The sequence below is a fragment of the Anneissia japonica genome, unplaced genomic scaffold (genome assembly GCF_011630105.1).
Source record: "Anneissia japonica isolate Jap-2015-1 unplaced genomic scaffold, ASM1163010v1 scaffold3334_len1275209_cov185, whole genome shotgun sequence".
In the NCBI taxonomy this organism is placed as follows: Eukaryota; Metazoa; Echinodermata; class Crinoidea; order Comatulida; family Comatulidae; genus Anneissia; species Anneissia japonica.
In genome coordinates this window covers 336,276-357,450 of record NW_022738561.1, presented here as the reverse complement: position 1 = coordinate 357,450, position 21,175 = coordinate 336,276, and the positions used below count along the sequence as shown (strand labels likewise).

General features: G+C 32.4%; 2 protein-coding genes across 5 annotated transcripts; one reads left to right on the top strand and one right to left on the bottom strand.

The window, feature by feature from the left end:
* Positions 1-82: 82 nt before the first annotated feature.
* On the top strand, positions 83-5,979 carry LOC117117608 (ragulator complex protein LAMTOR4-like). 4 transcript variants are annotated; one of them, XM_033261966.1, is made up of 5 exons: positions 83-236; positions 775-858; positions 1,820-1,937; positions 4,210-4,335; positions 4,366-5,979. In XM_033261966.1, the coding sequence occupies exons 1-4, from the start codon at positions 234-236 to the stop codon at positions 4,305-4,307; spliced, it is 303 nt and encodes a 100-aa protein (XP_033117857.1). In that variant the 5' UTR covers positions 83-233; the 3' UTR covers positions 4,308-4,335; positions 4,366-5,979. The 4 variants fall into 4 exon arrangements, with proteins under 4 accessions (XP_033117857.1, XP_033117856.1, XP_033117854.1 ...); XM_033261963.1 differs by lacking the exons at positions 4,210-4,335; positions 4,366-5,979 and adding exons at positions 2,440-2,565; positions 2,596-2,909 and having other exon boundaries at positions 85-236; XM_033261965.1 differs by having other exon boundaries at positions 84-236; positions 4,210-5,979.
* Positions 5,980-6,090: 111 nt separating this feature from the next.
* On the bottom strand, positions 6,091-20,834 carry LOC117117605 (microtubule-associated protein 11-like). The gene is made up of 10 exons (XM_033261960.1): positions 20,443-20,834; positions 18,273-18,480; positions 17,479-17,565; positions 16,981-17,098; positions 15,820-15,961; positions 15,187-15,347; positions 14,401-14,495; positions 13,483-13,616; positions 12,465-12,679; positions 6,091-11,356 (listed from the first exon to the last, which is right to left on the bottom strand). Exons 1-10 carry the CDS (start codon positions 20,818-20,820, stop codon positions 11,236-11,238), a joined length of 1,659 nt encoding a protein of 552 aa, XP_033117851.1. The 5' UTR covers positions 20,821-20,834; the 3' UTR covers positions 6,091-11,235.
* Between the last annotated feature and the right edge of the window lie 341 nt (positions 20,835-21,175).

Genomic DNA, 21,175 nt, shown 5'->3' with positions numbered 1-21,175 from the left:
GTTTGCTATCTTGTAATTGCATATAAGAAACAATGCGTCTGGATAATAAACTCTATTATCACTATCAGGTGACACCTACATCATGTGCTTTTTCCGTATGGAACACAACAACAACCGAAAGCCTAGCACAGTGTCAGTTTTGTTGAATAAAATATCAAAAGCATTGTCTCTGGTCGAAACAAAACAGTTTTTATAAAGCGGTATTTGTTTTATAGAGAGACAAGAATCTAGCAATGGTATGCAATATTTTAATTGTTTAAGATTTGAATAGGAAACTATATGACGTTTTGACCCAGCAATTTTGCCAATTTAGTATCGATATGGCTACTCCTGGATTTGGTGCCTTGGGCCTTGGCCTAAGCCCAACAGCACCAGTTTCATTCAAATGGATGGGCCACGTACGCCATACTAGCAGTGACCCAGGGCAGAGAGGAATTGATCGCTGACTTACTGTACCCTATGTGCCGGTTCAATTTAAACATACCCCTGAGATTTTCGAATGTAATAAATTAGTAAAATAAATATAGTTATTTTATACTAGTAATAACAAGATGAAAGATTGAAGATACAACTCCCTGATATAACTGAACAATGAATAATACAAAAACATTTACCTATTTATATAATTTTTACAAAGCAATATTTTATAAATATTATCCAGATATGTTGTATTGTTTTGTATCACGTTTACTTTAAATAACAATTTATATTTTAAATACTGAATAATTCTGTAACTAAATATTAGTGTACCACTGGTATTTTTGTTTTTCGTAGAGTGGACCAGGGCCACATAATCTTGAACGAATACCAGACCAGCTCGGCTATCTCATCATGAAAAGTGATGGTGCCGTTATGGCAGTAAGTCTTCACATTTCAACATCTAAAATTGTTTTATTGTTTATGAGTTTATCAATCATTTCCCTTCCATAATATCGTCATTGTCAAAACTGTCATTTCACTATCATTATCATATTCATGAGATATAAATCTAAAATTTCTTTGATTTTTTAAAATAAGATACAGTATATTGTTCTATTTAGACAGTGGTTTCATATATTTATATAGTTGTTTTTATTCTTGAATATAATTTTTGTATTCAGAATGAAGAAATGAAAAAAAATGTAATCATATCCATATTCACAGTTAAAGGCTCTGTAAAAAAGTAGTTTGTCATCATAATTTATCAGAGTTTACTTTATTAAATAGAATTAATTAAAAATCATCATCTTCGTCACACCAAAATTATCACCATCATTACTTATATTACATTCATGATCACCACCATCATCATTAACATTATAATTATAACCACCATTAATCTTCCTAGTTTACACTTTGGGATTGGGAACAGCACTGGGATTGTCTTGACCCTGGCTCAATTACATGTTTACACTGACGCTGCATGTCAAATGCGGTTGTTTCCAATGAGATGATGGATAAGAATTACTGATTGCTGCAAAATTGTGATCAGTTTTACTTGTTTCTGCCTACTTACACTGTAAATTTTAATTTTGTTTTTATTTTTACACTTTTTATTTTTGTGTATACACTTAAGTTGTTTTTCCTTAAAGAGTAAAGAACATGGTAAATTTTATTTTTGTTTTTATGTTTACACTTGTGTTAGTTATGTGTATAAATTTATTTTAATTTTTGTGTTTATATTTATTTAATTTTTGTGTCTACACTTACGTTGTCTTTCCTTAAGTATAAAGAAGCTGCATGTTATAGTTATCAAATATTCTACAGTATGCATATATTGTTGAAATGATAACACACTGTTGCATTCACTTCAACATGGTTGATTGCCTTTTGTAAACAGAGCTCAGGTGAGATGGAGAATGACGAGAGGACGGCTGGAATACTGATGACGATGGTGCAAATGGCAGGCCAAATTCACTTCGCAAATGATAAGGAAGAACACTTCAAAAAGTTATCAGGTTTGTAAAGAAATAAATCCTATAATATATTTATTTTTTAAATTTTTTTTAATTATTAAAACAAAATATTTGTTTATTAAAATAATTTGTAATTTGTATGGAATACATTTATGCTAGAGGTGCTAAAGGTAGTTGAGTTGATCACTTTTTGTTTTTATAATCTAGGGTTTTTAAATTATGTCTTGTTGACAATGCATATCAGAGAGAGAACTTAGTATTTTGTGATAGAAAAACCATGCTACTGTGTTTTGAAGCTTAAAGAAGAAATTTCATATTTCACAAGATTATAACTATTTAAAGGAAGGAAGTTAAATAGTGTGAATGCTATGGTTTTACTGTAAAATAAGAAAAGAAATCCTATATTTAAAAGATATTAGAACTACAGTTTTAGTCTAAATTAATTAGAGATTACATTGGCAATACCATAGTTGAGTTTACTGCTGTTTGTTATAAATGTATGTAAATCTGTTGGTTTCTGTCAATAATTTCTGATTTTTTTTAGTTGTCTTTGAAGAATTTCTCTACATGGTCACCATATCAAGCCAGAAGGTGTATGTGGTCAAGAGGCGTTACAATCCGCAGGAACCAATCACAGCATAGCATACAGATGAGTTCTATGGTACAGTCATGTGAGTTGGCGTATGAAAGCGCCTTCTCCGAAATAAGTGATTAGTAATTAATTGATAAGGGAATATATTTCCATTAGACAATATGTGGAATTTGATTAAATGAGTAAACATTGTAATTTGTGGGTAGGTTGATACTATCCAGGAATTTGGGCCAAAGGTTGTGTAAAGTATAAGTTATACTGTACATGATACCTTCAGCTGCGGTGCCAGAGATAAAACGATGATGTGTCCAAAGGCAGAGGGTCCAAAGTCCTTCACAAGGTGTCCGGGATTCCTGACAGGGAGTTTACTGCTCAATCAGACTCATCTTGGTTGGAGCAATTTTTTTTTAAGGAAGCTTTCTGGAGTGTCAATCAAACTTACCAACTGACCAATCAGAGAACAGCTTATGTTTTAACACTCATTTTGTGGGACGTTAGCAACAATATCTAGGGGGCGGGGCTTAGAGGAAAGGTCAATTCTTTTGTGACCCATGATATTCTTATTATCAAAATTTCTATGATGATGTGTTTCAATTTAATTGTAGAGCCAATAGTGCCTCTCTTTAAAAAAAAAAAAAAAAAATTGACTCAGTATTTATTTGCTTCAAAAGATGGGAAGGGAATGAGAGACTGAGGTGGATGTGCCACAGTAGCATAGAACATATACAACTAAAAAAAAAATGGAGGCCATGACTTAAAAAAAAAGAAGGTTTTGGTAGATAATAGAACAATTCAGTGCTGGTTCCAATAGGAAAGAGATGAGTCACAAAGACTATCAGAATTTTAAAATTCATTTTGAAATCGTGACACTGTCTCATAATCAGGCCCCAATGTGTAAATAGCCATTACTTTTTTCTAATTGCTGTACTGCCTATTATTAATGTAGAGTATTATTAAAGTAAGATTAACATACAGTAATATATAGGCCTATTGGTAATAAAACATTGTAAAATGGTATATAGCATATTATTATTTTTTTTATAAAACCCAATGAAAATATATTTTTGAGCTTTTGTTGGGTGTCCAGGAAAAATCCATTTTGCTCTCATCCAGTCTAAATATTAATATGTTTGATATTTTATGAGAGATGAATGTATCAGCTTCAAAATAAAAAAGATTGCGCAGCCATAGTGATTGACAGTATGTAGTGCGCATTGAGAAAAGAAGGTGCTCTCCATTTCGTCATGTTCAATTTTTTGGCGGGGAACACATGGGACTTCAAAGGCATCGCGCAAACGTTCTTTACGCGCTGCGGCAACTTTTGATCTTGGTTCATTTGCATAGCGCTGCGTGCGCGTAGCTTTGCCGAGTGATCTCCTTCTCAATAATACCTCCATGGGCAAACCAAGGAAGAACACTACTAAACACTAATACTAAACACATGGCTTTATTCCTAGGCCTAGGCCTAGAGGCTAGGTCTAGCCTAGGTATCATCGTTCGTTCGTACATACGTTTATTGAGCGTTACGTACGTATTAGGTCAAAGGTTACCACAAATTTAACCCAACCTCTATTTTACGAATCCCCCGATTTACGTACGCCCTCTGGTCCCGTACCGTACGTAAAATCGAGGTTCTACTGTACCATAGTTGAGTTTACTGCTGTTTGTTATACATGTATGTAAATCTGTTGGTTTCTGTCAATAATTTCTGATTTTTTTTAGTTGTCTTTGAAGAATTTCTCTACATGGTCACCATATCAAGCCAGAAGGTATATGTGGTCAAGAGGCGTTACAATCCGCAGGAACCAATCACAGCATAGCATACAGATGAGTTCTATGGTACAGTCATGTGAGTTGGTGTATGAAAGCGCCTTCTCCGAAATAAGTGATTAGTAATTGATTGATAAGGGAATATATTTCCATTAGACAATATGTGGAATTTAATTAAATGAGTAAACATTGTAATTTGTGGGTAGGTTGATACTATCCAGCAATTTGGGCCAAAGGTTGTGTAAAGTATAAGTTATACTGTACATGATACCTTCAGCTGCGGTGCCAGAGATAAAATGATGATGTGTCCAAAGGCAGAGGGTCCAAAGTCCTTCACAAGGTGTCCAGGATTCCTGACAGGGAGTTTACCGCTCAATCAGACTCATCTTGGTTGGAGCAATTTTTTTTTAAGGAAGCTTTCTGGAGTGTCAATCAAACTTACCAACTGACCAATCAGAGAACAGCTTATGTTTTAACACTCATTTTGTGGGACGTTAGCAACAATATCTAGGGGGCGGGGCTTAGAGGAAAGGTCAATTCTTTTGTGACCCATGATATTCTTATTATCAAAATTTCTATGATGATGTGTTTCAATTTAATTGTAGAGCCAATAGTGCCTCTCTTTAAAAAAAAAAAAAAAAATTGACTCAGTATTTATTTGCTTCAAAAGATGGGAAGGGAATGAGAGACTGAGGTGGATGTGCCACAGTAGCATAGAACATATACAACTAAAAAAAAAATGGAGGCCATGACTTAAAAAAAAAGAAGGTTTTGGTAGATAATAGAACAATTCAGTGCTGGTTCCAATAGGAAAGAGATGAGTCACAAAGACTATCAGAATTTTAAAATTCATTTTGAAATCGTGACACTGTCTCATAATCAGGCCCCAATGTGTAAATAGCCATTACTTTTTTCTAATTGCTGTACTGCCTATTATTAATGTAGAGTATTATTAAAGTAAGATTAACATACAGTAATATATAGGCCTATTGGTAATAAAACATTGTAAAATGGTATATAGCATATTATTATTTTTTTTATAAAACCCAATGAAAATATATTTTTGAGCTTTTGTTGGGTGTCCAGGAAAAATCCATTTTGCTCTCATCCAGTCTAATACTCGCGAAATTTTCTTTAAGTGATGCTTAAGTGAGTGGTAATGTCAAACAATAGCTCATATTATATATGCATTAGTGCTACAGAAAACAATTAAAATATATTTGGAATCAGACTTGTTCTTTATCCCTCAGTAGTTTAACTGCTGTTGTACATTGTACAATACTGTGTCTTATAAGATGTAGGTACATAAATGTTATTTTATTACTATTTGTTAAGAATGAAATTATAAGAAAAGTACAACATAGGTATCAAAGGTATGTGCTTGTATCTTGTGAAACACTTAAATTTGCCTATGCTTCAGATGGCCATTGGTCATAATATATATTATATTTGGAAATGAGTAGGTGGTTGCTGTTACATTTCCTCATGTATAATGTAATTGTTGTTCTTCGTATCGTGTCCACACACTTGCTAGATACTTTGTTTCAGACAGAGCTGGACACATTTTCTAGCACAATCAATACTCTGCCAGGAGCGATGTCGATTTAGTTCTAAAAACTTGACAATACGATCCTTGAGTATAGTGGTAAAAGGATTGGTAGGAACAAGGCTGCGACATAAACGCTCCTTTCTTGACAGTATGATTAAAATGATAATCTTGAATTGTTTGTGAGTGGAATGTAATTGTTGTTGTATCCAAGTACTGTAAGTAAATCCTTGCCAAGCCACTAGGCCCCATAGGGCTGGGGCTTATCCCCAGTTTCAAGTAGTGTGATGCTCTCCTTGTGTGGAATGCTAGTCCACCACAGGTTACTCCCAGCAATTTTCTGGTGCCCATTGATACAGCTGGGTAGGCTTAAGCAATGTAGATAAAGTGCCTTGCTTATGGATACAAGCAAAATGCACAGAGAAGGATTGAAACCCTGACCTCGAGGTTGGGAAACCAAACTATTTCTACTGCGCTAAACCGCTGTATATAAGCCTATGATAATAAAATTTTGGGCTGTGTTTATCTTTGGAACTGCGACTTGATATCAACAAACTTTCTACAGTATTAATAAAATCCACAATAAAAAGGACGGCGATTTGTTTGTACCTCAAATCATTTTATTCATATGCAGTAAAAATGTAGTAATTTTATGATATAAACCATAAAAAGAAGAAACTATTAAATTCTATATAAAAAGTACCATATTTTCATAGTAATGAGATGAAAGACGACATATAAAATTAATACCCCATCAATAACTGTAAAGGAAAAATAAATGCTACCAATATTAATTGTTTAATATCAAACATACATATCAAAATTGGAAAGTAAAAGTGGTAGGTTCATACGGCACACTAGACACTATTGTACACCGCCCTCAATGTTGGGCTACAGAGACAGGGGCTTAAATCCCTAAGGCTGGCGATTATGTTCTACAATACTTGTGAGCACAGACATGGCTAAGTAGTATTTTTAAACAAATATATCATGTAAATTTTCATTTAAAAAATTATAACTTCAAAAAAAGCAGTATGAATAGGTTGTAAAAATCATTAAAAAAAAAATTAAAAAAAAACACCATTTCTGTAATATATATGATAGTACACACTTGCCTCTGTTCTTTACGGTAACAAAATTTACGAATAAATAAAAAACAATATAAAATAAAAAATAGATCTGGGAATGCTGATATGTGGTATTTTACAACCAATTGCTTGTGTTTGCCATATATGGATAACTAAGCTAAAATAATATCTTTAATATAATAAAATAACCGATCTTCTTTTAAACATAGTACTGAAAAACAATTTATGTACTGTTAACATTAAGCATTGCACTAAAAACAACAAAAAAAACAACAAAAAATGGCATAAACATACTGTAATGTAATATATAACTGGCAACATAACATTAGGCAATTTAATACTTAATACAATTAACATACCTGTTATGACAATACAACACTTAGTTTTTATCTCTTAACATATAAAACAATATAACATAAATGTAATTGGGGGGATTGGAAAAAAACAATTATTGCAGTATTAACTCATATAATCTAATTAAAAATTCATAAAAAACTTAGTGGCATTTGGGACCAATACAGTAGTCATATTTAATTTGAGATTACGTTTGTGAAGCAGGAGAGTTGAATATGTTGTTATTATGAGGTAGAGAGTTCAATATTTTAGCAGTGTCTGACTTAAAATGAGTATGTTAAGTTCTCAATAAAGTTAACATAATCATATCAAGGAACGTCAGATTTGCAGAAATGGTAAAACCTAGGACGCAATGACATCATGTAGAGCCATGTACCTGTGTGAAGACTTGAGTTCTTGTTTTCTGAATTAAGACAAGTTTTGGTTGACTCTACATTGAGTAAGAAATCGAGGGTGGTCATGGATGTGTGAAGTCATCCTATCTGCATTTTTTCAAATTTTAATTTTCATCCTGGATGGCTCTTATTATTTTAAAAATTATATAAGGAGAATCAAATTATACACATAAGAAAGAATACAGAGATGGGGAGGGGGAGGGAGAGACCACCCAAGAAGTAAAGTAGATGGAACACTTAAGCTAAGCTTGTCTCCCTTGTGACTTGACTCAACAGAACTGACATCAACTGACCTCAACTACTTGCTGGTAGTGCTTACGTCGACTTTCACTAGCAAGTGCGCAACTACAAGCAAGGTAGAACTAGTTGACCAGAGTGCTTATGTCACTTCCAAATGTCTAATTCCCTACAACTAGTTGCCGTGCAATGCTACCATTATTCGATACAATTTTAGCGTAAACGGTATGTGCACAGTTAATAGAATAGAGTTACTGGGCTACAACTGTCATATGACCATTCAATCGCATGACAGCTGCTTTGGATAGCAGCAAAATAGAACATGGGTGACTGAGAGCAACTGGTAATCGTGGCTCAAATCGTACAACTCACAGTTGCTTGGCAGTTGCTGGCAAGTTGCCAAAGGTCAGTTGATGTCAGTTGAGTTGAGTCGATTCGCAAGGGCGACATTAAGCTTAGCTTTAGGTTAAAAATATTTTCACAGTAACAGAACCATAGTGCTTAATGTGTATTACCATAGAACACTATACAAACAAACGAAGTTCAAACTGCAAAAAAAAAAAACGTATTGAAAGTTAATGGATGAGTTGAGGGTTTAGAAAAATAGGTCACACATAACTAGGCATAGCCTAGAGTAAATTATACAAGTGTATATGATACTCTAAGACCCTTGGCACCTTGTCTTATGGTTATGAAATAATAAACACACATTTAAAATCGCTAGAATCTATTTCTACACTATTTCCTAGCCCTAATCATTTTCAATTTTAGTCATCCTCTCTAAAATCATGCATGCAATAATTTGTATCATAATGTCTGAATACAGAAAAACATGAAAGCCAGGTCAATAGCAAATTAAGACTTTGATTAGTCAACTGAAGTCAATATGGAATACAACATAGGCTGTATGATTTGTTTGTTTACATGCATTGACCTTCGACATGAACATGCACACTGAAACAACAAGGTGGTTAATGAGTTTTTAGAACCATGTACTGCAGTTTTCCAAAGGTCTATAAAATACTTATGGTAACCCAGAATTGCATATTTCTTACTCTAAAATTTTCAGCTAAGTATTAAAATTCTAATCTAAAGCATTCAAGTTGAATCTTGGATATAATTATTGCATGCATTTTGATAAAATATAAATAAAATCTGTAATACACATTAGTTGCAATCTTTCCATATAATGGAATAATTCATAATCATTAACCTTCTTAATTATTCATTACTAATTAACTAAATGTTTCTTTTGGGAGTTTGTTTCTGTATCATCTCACCATGATTTTTTTAAATATTGGCAAATTATGAATACTTAATATTATGAGCATGAAGTAAATAATAATAATAATACTCATATTAATACAGTAATTATTTAATAATCATTACTATATTATTCAAAAGTGTTATTAACATTTTTATTAATTAATAAATATTTTAATTCCAATAAATTTAATTACCGTTTAATTCACCATACTTTTTCTAAGTAATCTTCCTTACTAATTTTTGTTCCAAAAAGCACCTTCCCTACACTGAACAACAAATATCATTATATTACATTACTATTATAAGTAATAAATTGAATTACCATTTTATTCACCATACTTTTTGTAAGTAATCTTCCTTACTAATTTTTGTTACAAAACGTACCTTCCCTACACTGAACAATAAATATTATTATATTATATTACTATTATTAATTAATAATATAATTTAATTAAAAATAATAATAATAATGGTGGACTCGTAAAATGCATATTTATATGCCCTTGAGAAACAAAAAATATATATCATTGAAACCCGTCTATGAAACAATCCTAAATACACATGTATCCCTAAAAGACTAATCAACTCCTTAAACTATATAATTGTTGTAAGCAGGGTTGGCCATTGCATATAGGAGCTCATTTGGCTTATTTTGGGGTTATGTATACATGCCCCCTCCCAAAAAAATAGTTGCTCCCCCAGTTGAGTGCTAGTGCCCCTTACTTTATCATGAAGCACCCCCCCAATTTACATTTGCTCCCCCAATATCCCCCATTTCAAGACTGCTCATCTGGCCTTTGTTCAAATTTTATGAGCTACTATAATTATTAATATTAGGAGAAAAAAAAATCTTCCTGAAAGTTCATTTTTAAGTGAATTCATTGAAAATATGATTTCTAAATTAATAAAGTAATATAAAACACTATACTGGCATATATACAAAATCCAGCTGATTTTGTAAAAATTACAATATCTGAATAAAACACCACTATTTTGGTTTCAATACAATTTTTCTGCTTTCATCTATACAGATATAACATAGTACGTTAATTTTATGAAAAATATCTAAAAATCATTCTATTATTGTACACAAGGATAGTTTATTAGCATTACCTGAGCTATTTTGGTTACAGTTTTAAGAAGCAAAATAATTGGAGGAGCCAATTAATAAGTATGCAAAATAAAAAAGGTCAATCAACGCTCATTCCATGATATTGTCTTCTGAACTACTGTACATCCTTATTATTATACAATGTTAATATTGGTAATTGTACATTAGGAAGATTTATCCTCTGAGTTTGTGGAAGCGTTTGGTGCAGTAGTTGAGGTTCTTGGACTCTCAATGTCGTGGTCAGGGGTTTGAATCATCTCGCTGTGTCCTTGGGCAAGACACTTTATCTGCGTTTGTCTCTCTCTACACAGCAGAATAAATAGGTACTGGCATATGCTTGGAAGGTAAACAGACTCACTGTGAGGAGGAGTGGCTATCCCTTCTTCAAAGCACTGCAGTCAGGCCCCAATGCTTACGAAAGAGGGATGGGCACTCAGGACCTGTACATGTTCGACTACCTTTACCTTTATCCTACCACTGAGAGTGACTCACCAGTTGTAGGATGAAAATTATACTGTATAAACTAAGCTTTTATGAGGCTTAGCAAGTGGAATTGTTTTTAGTCATGAAAAAAAAATCTTGATTCTTGAAAGGATTTGAACCAAGGACCCTGGGATTGGAAGGAAAGCATCATAACCACCAATTTGCAGCTACACTCAATAATATATAGGGCACACACATTTAATGTTGGGCTGTCAGTCCATGGTGGTTCTTTTACCATCATTTTAATAATAATATACAAACTATATTCTCCCTGGTATTATGTAGCTACAGTTAATAGTCTGCTTAGTTGCTAGGCAACCTCTAACTGCTTATAAATGAGTTTGTTTATCCATGTACTTAATTATTTGATACTTTAAAGCACTTGATTTGCACAGCAGTACAACAGATTTGATTAGCTACACATTAACAAGTATTTTATCACTTTACAATTTAAATTTACCAATTAGGTGGAAGGTACTATAATTGCTTGACAAGTATTCAGCTCTGCTTGGCCATAATATATACTTGGCACCTGCGCTTTGTTATCTTGTTTACGTTTAATGAGCCTTTCCTCTGGTTAGCTAACAGGTTGTCTTTCCTCGATATTATCTTTGGTATTCTGAAAAAGAATATATAATATTTCACATAAATAACTTGCTTCTGTAAAATATTAAATATATAGTATACAGTCATCAAATTATTAAACAAATAATCAATGTTTATGAGTGCAATGGGAAGAATATTTTCAATCAAAGTCAATCTTTCAACTCGTGAAAATATTCTTTTCATTGCACAAATAAAATACATTCATTATTTGTTTTATAACACACCGAATATAGATTCTTATCATTTGATATTTTATGAAAAAAATCTACTGTTTTTCTGAAGAAATTTTTGTCAATTTTTTATGAAACAAAATCTCCATTTTCTAAATGGAACAGTCCAGCACCTTTTTAACTAATCAGAAGATTATATTATGTTGAAGTCGTATCATATCTTAGGGGCTGTCCAATGGAGCAAAATGGATGGAACGAAAATGCATGGATGAAGGTAAAAAACTAAATTTTCATGATGAGTGATGAAATGGGGTAAATAACCAATATCATGTGATACGAAATCCACCAATCAAAAGACAAGGATCTATTAGGTGTGTTATAAACTAATCTATAACCTAATGTAAACTAGTCTATGACTTATTAAAAGTTGATAAAACCATGCGATAGTGTTTCAGTATATTTTAAAATTATTTTACTAACCATGGTTTAAATAATAGTAAATTAATATTTAAGATATAAATACACAAATATTGCTGATGTAATTATACTTTCTTTTGATATTATAAACTTTCTAGATAATCATATAAATAGTTGTACTAGCTCATAGTATGTACCATTGTTTACAAAATGTAATAATAACTGAAACCCTGCATTCAACTTGGGAAATAACATCAAGATCTTCATCACCATATATCAGGTGCCAAAAATAAATAAATAAATAAAATAAAAAATAAAAAATACCAGTTTTTCAGGGTGAATCATCATCATTTAATATGGTTAACGAAGTTATATACTGTAAACGTTTCTTCTCTTGCATAAGCGCGGCACAAGATCTGAATTTGTTCGCTAAGCACTGCTTACCAATAAGTGCTGCTTAGGAAAGTGGCATACGAATGCACTACTGTAGTGTATTTCCAACCCTTGCTCTTAAATAAAAAAAAAGAAACATACCTTTCGATGGGTTCTTGAGTAGACTGCCATTGTATATCATTTCCGTTGATGCTTGAGGGCACTGTTCCTGCTACTTTCATCGCTTTATTTTCTCCTGTGAGTTCTTTAAGTGCTGGAGTACTCTGTGAGTGTTGCAATAGATGGTCATGTGATGACGATGGTCGATTGGGATTGGACGATGCATACTGTAACTTTAACTTCATGAACTTTCCAAGCTAAAATATCAGAGAACAAAAAACACTAAATATTTGCAGAGAAAAAAAATTAATACATCAGATATTAATCAACTTCACCATAATATTATTATTATTTTTCTCCATCACATCTTTGATGAAGTTACCATTGTAAAAATAATCATCATCATAATAATTATCAACCATCATCACCATCACCAATATCACTACCAACACAACTATCACCATTACCAATATCATCACTGTCATCATTACCAATATCATATGATTATCATCACCATCATCCCAATATTATTAACATCACCCTTACCATTAACATCATCATTACTATCACCATTACCAATATCATATCATTATCCATATTATTATTATTATCACCACCAAAATAATCACCACTGCCATTACCAATATCATATAATTATCATCACCATCATGCGAATATTATCACCATCATCCGACTATTATCACCATCATCCGAATATTATCACCATCACCAACATCACCACTATCACCATTACAAACACCATAACCCTCACCATTACCAACATTACCACTATCACCATTACAAACACCATAACCCTCACCATTACCAACATCACCACTATCACCATTACAAACACCATAACCCTCACCATTACCAACATCATCATTATCACCATTAGCAATATCATCACTAAAATCATTATTGCCACCAACGATGCCACCATCACCATCCTCATTACTGATCATCCTCATCCTCATCACAAACCATCAATAATCATCATCACAATCATCATCTTCATTATCATCATGCAGACAAGAAATACCAAAGTAGCCTTTACTACCTCATATAGTCCACATTTGAGTGCTTTGAATACAAACGTGATGGTGGCTGTTGAGCCTAACTTGCAGGTCCCCACATGCTGCACAGGCTCCTGACACAGAACAACATCCTCAATGCTACCATTCTCCCTACGACCTACAAAAATAACATACCGAAATTTAACATTAAAATTTGAATGCAATGTGTTTCATTAGAACTAAGCTGGTAATTAAGAATTTCACCATAAAATACCTGGGTTCACATCCTGTAAAACTCCACTCTTAGGCCCTGTCCAGACTATTAAATTTTATTGGACAAAAACATGTGATATGCCTAAATATGGTCATGATGACATCACATCATGACCAAATATAGGTACACCATGACTCTATATAGGCATAAAACAGCTCTTTCGTCCATGAAAATTTGGTAGTGTAGACAGCTCATAAGAATACTGCCTAGACTATAAATTATATTAGACAAAAACATGTTACTTGCCTAAATATGGTCATGATGACATCACACTATGACCATATATAGGCACATCATGACTATATATGGGCATACAACAGCTTTTTTTGTCCCATAGTGTGGACAGTTCATAAGAATTGTAATGACATTTCTTTTAAATTTCTCACGAACATACATAACTCTACTCTCGTTAAGTCACATAATAAAATAAAAACACTGGTACCACTTTATAGACAAATTAAAAGTATTCATTACATAACCTTTCGCCAGCAGTCTACGCTGGCTTCATCAGGTGTACCAGTGTTTTATGTTATATGCCAACCAGACTAATGGATCTTTCTAATATCATAAGCACATAATGAAATTTTTCTATACAAAAACACTAGACCATCTTTCAAATCTAACCTATTGTTATACAGTAATTTTAATGACCACTGATACTTTACAGAAGGTAGTCTGTTTTACATACCAGAGTCCCCAACAAGCCTGGGTGCTGGAAGCCACATAAGTCCTATATCAATAAAATCCTGTAACTTGTTTACCAATGTATATTGCACTGAAAAGCTAGAATACACATATAATGCATTACAAGCACAAATAGGCAAACATAAAATGTAATTTATAATATTTACTCAGATTGAGGAAAAAATAGTGTAGTGTAGTGTAATTGTAATTCTCTTTTTTGCATCATATCAGATTTTCCCAATCGATACATTTTAAAGATGGTAATAAAAAAACTGTTTGAACATCCATTAATAAATAAAAACAATGAATATTCATATTTAATCTCATAAATATTCATTAAATTTCGACACTCATCTACAAATAAGAATTCAAATGACTGTATCATTTTATTGTACAAAAGTTTTTAAAGGTTTTATTCCTAGCAAAGCAAATTTCTTTTTTGGAAGATAATGTTTTCTGATTCTGAACATGTAGAAATATTAAAATTTCGATTGACTGATTGATTGAAATTTTATTTGTTTAAATTACTTCAGCCAATGGAAGTTGTATGCGGTCATTCCAAGGCAAAATAACGTAACTTAACAAAAATATAAAAGCAGCCGTATGGATAATGTCTAGGAATAAAAACGGACACCTCACTCACTTGTGTACTAATACTTTGGAAAATTCTGATAGGAAAATTTACTGATAGATATATTCATAAAAAATATCTATATTTACATTATTGTGCATCTGTTTTATACAATCTGAATTAAATAGAATGTGCTGAAAGAGCACCATGGATACTTACCTCTCCCCAATCGTTACAGGGGAGTTGCATTTAGCTAACATGACAAACGCTGGGTAGTCTAAACGAATCGTTGGCAACTCATAGTGGGCAAGTAGTGGCTTAGATTGGGCTACAGGATATGGTTTCCATTGTAGGCTAAATAATAAAGGAACATCTAAACTCTGCAAATGAAAGAAAGTCATAACAAATTGAACAATACATGCAGCATATATAAACAGAAAGCAAACGGCCAGTTGTGCACTTTTTATGAGTGATGTGTACAACCACCATGCCATAAAGTATGAATATAAAACAATGGTGGATTCGGGGGGGGGGGGAGCTGGCTGGCCTGGGCCCCCTAAATTTTTGAAAATTATGAAAAAAAAAGGGAAAAAGGAAATTATATTTCAAATTTAAATCCGAAGAACATTAATCAAATGTGTTGAGGCTCTAGAGTGGGGGAGGGGGGGCGTTAATTCGAGGGGGGAATTTATTCAAAGTGGGGCGTTTATTTGAATAAATACATATTGTTTTTCTTGCTTTTGATGTTGTCATTACCATTGTTGCTGGTGTTGTTTGGAGAGGGGGAAGGAAGACTTATTCTATTATTTTTATTTTAAATATTAAAAAGGTTTTTCCTAAATAATTCCTCACCTGGATATCATCTTGTATACTGATGTTGTCTAGTATATCTAATTGGAAGATAAAACAATTTTGTTCAAGAGCTTGTAGTACCAGTGGGAGCTGAGTGGAAGATGAGGTGGGCATGGTGCTGGCCTCTATGAAGTCTGTTACACTAAAATGCAAGTAAAATTGATCATGTTATGTTATGTTATAGTTCAACAGGCTTTAATGTAAAATGAACATCATCAATCTATTACCTCAATCTCCACAATTATCACCATCATCGTCATCATCTTTAAAATTATCATATTCACCTTTTTTGTCTTCATCATTGTCATCATTGATGTGGTTGCCAACTTCATTATCAGCATCTTCATTACCATTTCTATCTTTCCCATCATCATCATTGTCATTGAATAGAGCAATTTTTGAATCATCACCACCACAATTACCATTATCTTCATCAGGATCATCGCAACATCTTCCTTTCTTCATCTTTATACTGTAACCATCACGTTGCTATTATCATCATATTATCATCAGCATCAAACATCTTTGTCAACACTCTCTTCATTATCTTCATTTGTATCATCATAATCATCACCATCGTCATTCATGTAAAGCACGACCACAACCAATAACACCATCATCATCACTACCACCACCTTCATCATCACCTTATACCCTATTCAGACTAGACTTTGCATTGCGACCGGTTGTGATATAATCGGTGGTAAACAGTTGTAATCCAAATTGTTTGCAACCAACCATTTGCAAACTTCAACAGCATTCAGACACCTTTTTACTTTGATACTTTTACATCTCTAGAAACGATATATGTCATGGAATCCGTTGTGATCGGATTCCATGGTAATCGGGAGTAATAAAGATTGTAGCACCCAATCATAATAAAGATTGTAGCACCCAATCACAACAGGTAACAATTGCGAAATCGATTACTTATTGACTACTATCGGTGAGCTTTCAGACATGATTTTACTTTGTGATTGGGTGTTGCAACTGCTACAACCGATTGCAATGCGAATCTAGTCTGAATGGGGTATTAGACAGAAACTTTTTTTTTCTACATTTACTGTTAATTTTTCTACATTTACTGTTAATTTTGAACTTTCCTTGCACAAATCTTCTCTTAGTTAATATATTTTTACAACAATATGTTTTACAACTTACTTAGATGGTGTTGATTGGTAAGTGGAACCATCAGGACTTGGTGGTAAGAAATGGTTGTTCCTATTCACCATAATGGTAGCTTTTTCTATTGTTATGGCTTCTCCATATTTGTTACTAACTAATAACAATACAAATTAAACAAAAGTGTTATCACCAAAGAAGCAGTTATTCTATCATAATCATCATCAAAATTTTTATAATAAATACTACTGTAAGCCATATTAGCTTTCTAAAACAGAAAAAGAAAAGCAGTAAAGTATTTTAAAAATCAGTTGAAATGAAATACTGTAGAATTGATATAAAAATAGGAAAAGGAGGAAAATTATTGATGGTCAAAATAAAGTTAGAGATACCAAATGAAAGAACATACACCAACAATATAATATGCAAGATAAATAATGTATTATTAACAATAAGTTATTATACAACAAACATACTAAAACATATAAAACATTACAATAAATTTCCATAAATTATTGAAAAAAGTTGTGAGATTACCTTGGACTATTGTGTAATGTTTATCTCCAACAGTCAAATGGCGACAACAAGTATGGGGTGGGCCTACTAGTTCCAACGAAGCACACACTAGAGATTCAATTTAAACATAGGAAGTTCATTAATTTTATTATCCGAAATTCATTTTCTATACTTTTTATAAAATGAATTATTAAGACTTTATGTAGTAATATCCAATCTTGTTCACACAAACAATTACAAAACTATAATAAAATGAAACAAATTCTTTTTAGCCAAGTGTCATGGTAGAAGTGTACAACCAGCAATATACAGTAACAACATTGAACATTATGCATAAAGGTAACTGAGTGGATACACCCACAATGCACAAAGTGTGTCCCGCTATGGGTCAGCAATACATAGTGTTTAGAACATATACTCAATAAGAAAACAACCAAAAATATAAGATACAATATAACATTACTGCCACACTATATGGTATAAATGAAATCTGGATAATTGATACTGTAAGGGGGAAAAAATCAATTATGTGCAGAAAAAAAAGAGATGTAATGCCATTGGGTAGGGTGTTAGAAGTTACCGGTATAAGAAAATTTACTTTTCTTTTCAGTAATTGGGGATGATCATATTATGCAAAAAATATAAGGAAGGCAAAATTTGTTCACTTTGTATCCAGCTAGGGCATTACATGGTCATGAATATCTATATTTGTCTCCAAGGCTATCAAATTCAGTCAAAACACACCTAGCCCGGTATGAATAATAAAATACAAATTTTTTTATCAAAATTATTTAAAAATTCATTAAAAATGATACCTTTTGGTTGAAATGTTTGATGATGGTGATCGTTAGGAGTTGTTTGAGGTGAGTTTTGTTGCGTAACTGTGGAGACTTGCGGCCTTGATATCACCCATGGTGGTTCCATGACAACAGTCAGCTTACATGGTTCAAGAGGAAGATTCTCCAGTGGGAGACAAACCGGAAATAAAATCACATTCTCGCTCAGATGTACCTCCTTATATTTCTAAAAATTAAATTAAAACAAATCATATAATTTTTTTAAAATTTTGAATATTGAAAAGTTTGTCTGCATTGAAATAATTTTCCTCCACCCTCCTATATTTTACTTTCACTTTCCTTTATTTGTGTTTTTTTGTATACTGTTTTTTCCATTTTTACCATTTATTTTGGTCTTATTCTTTTCTTTTGTTCTGCATTGAGGCAAATGTGATGTGTTAAGTATGCAGCTATCGATTGGCCATTGACAAATATACTGAATTAAGTCAACTGTTTGAAATACAGTAGTTACATTTGAGACTGAAGTAAACTATTTCTTTTAGTTAAAAACAGGTAAAAATTTTAACTATGCCAACCAACTTTAGTAACTAACACACTACACTGTCTTTTTTTTTTTAAAGAACACATTTTATAAGTACACTGAGGCTGAAATTGTTAAAAAAATTAAGAACAATAACAAATTGAGGTTGAAAATGTCAAATGAGGTAGAGTATTTACTTATTTTTCTTAAATAGAAAAATGAAAAACTTTGTTTTTATTAAATAGAAAAACGAAAAACTTTGTTTTTATTTTTATTTTTTTTTAAATAGAAAAACGAAAAACGTATATCTGTACCTTATGTGCAGTAGGTGTAACTATGCAATACATTCTATAATATATACCTGTCATTTGGGGCCGTTTTTACCAAATCTTTTTTCTTGGGCCATTTTATCTGGCGGCCTTTTTCAGGGGCCATTTTACCTACATTCCAGTACAGTAGTATACTATTATACAATAAAATTTTTTTTATGTTTAAAAAAGTGTAAAATAAGAACAAAGTAAAAACATTTTGAGCCAGAAAAATAAGAACACTGAGCCTGGGAAAAATTTTACTGGTTCTTATAAAAAAAAAATTGTATTCCTACATATCTTGCATAAAGCCTTTATTGGCTGGTAATCCAATCAAAGATTTTTCTAGTAGAACAATTTGTAAACTAGCAAAAACTTACTTGTTTTTCTAATATTGGAGCTAATTTGATTTTTAAATGAGTAATTCTGTTTAAGTAATTAAATGTTACCAGAGTTAAGTTATGTCAAGACTATCCAATTTTATTTGACAAAAACATGTGACAAGCCCAAATATGGTCATGATGATGTCACACCATGGCTATACATAGGCACATCAAGAATCAAGAATACTTTATTTTAATCGATCAAACAAGTAAACAATGAAATCTCTTTTGCCAATAGCTAAAAATATACTAACAGAACACATACACAAAACATTAAAACATAATACTAAAAAGGTATGAAAAATAACTAATACATAAATTGCATTAAGAAAGTAACTGTATTGAATAGAGATTTTAATTAAATTATATGGACATACAACAGTTTTTTGTCATAGAAAATTTGATATCTGGACAAAGCTTTCAGAAATCAAAATCATGTCTCTTACATGCTTAGTATAATAATCATCCTGCAAAATTCATTAATTTTGTTTCATGGTATGTCTAGGCCTAGCTCATCATAAATTTATTAATAGTAATTCAAATAAAGCTCCATGGACCATGAGTACAGTACATCAATATATTTGTATTTTTAATAACAGACTTGGTGTACTGCCATTATTCCTGATGATGACATAATTAATGTTGAAATATTGAATCCCAACACGATGGCATTTCAATACATGGGAGTATGTTATTATAGCCTACTTTCTTATCTGAGATTAATTAGTGAACCTTTTGGGTTTTTGGTATAATGTGGTATTTAATTTAGCAATGAAAAGAAAAATACATTTCCTGCAGAAGGTTATAAATCAAATAATGTATATCATGACTACATACAATTTTATATTAATACAAATGTCTGCGAAAGTGATTGATTTTGTGTGTGGTGGTACGGACAGCAGGAAATGACCAGGCCTCCAAGATTATTAAATCATTGATTGTTTTGCCACTATCGCCAAATGTTTGTATCTATTTACCTTTACGTCACTTATATCCTTTTTATACATCACAAGCAACGGAGTACAGGTTTGAAAACCATCTGGGCAATGCGCATCAACTTCCTCTTGCTTAGGCCTAGCAGATGGTGTTAGTGTTGACGATGGCACGCGGCGTATGTACGATAAACACTGCTGGCCCCTCGACTGCTTTCGATACAGTTCGCGCTGGCCATGGCCTACGTTTCCATTTTCCTGCGGTGTTTCGATCGTTGCTTCTAATACGACATTTAGACATTCACCAAAGTAAGCAATACTTTTGCGAGGTACCTCTTTTAGGCTTGACCAATCGTCGGGGAAATATTGCACAAAATGCAGCCTAAAGCTGCAACACTGTCCGTCATCCGGCGATTTGGCCATCCTCAAAACACAACTCTACTACTACTGGACTTACGGAGGATCCTATATTAATTTTCGCATTGGTGGCGGTCCTATTATAATAAGTATTTATCACATGCGCGAATCAAGGATTTCTTTATCTAGGTCAAATGATGATGCAGTATCTCCATTCACATTGATTAGAGATTGGTTGATCGAATGTGTTCAACATGAACAAAAAAAAAAAAAAAAAAAAAAAAAAAAAAAAAAAATTAAAAAATAAAATATAGTTAACAAGAAAAGCAAAAAGTGATAAGCACAGGAACACCATTAGGTTGAACTCCAGCCATTTGTGCAAAATTACGTATATCATTAATATTTAAAATTTGAAAATTGA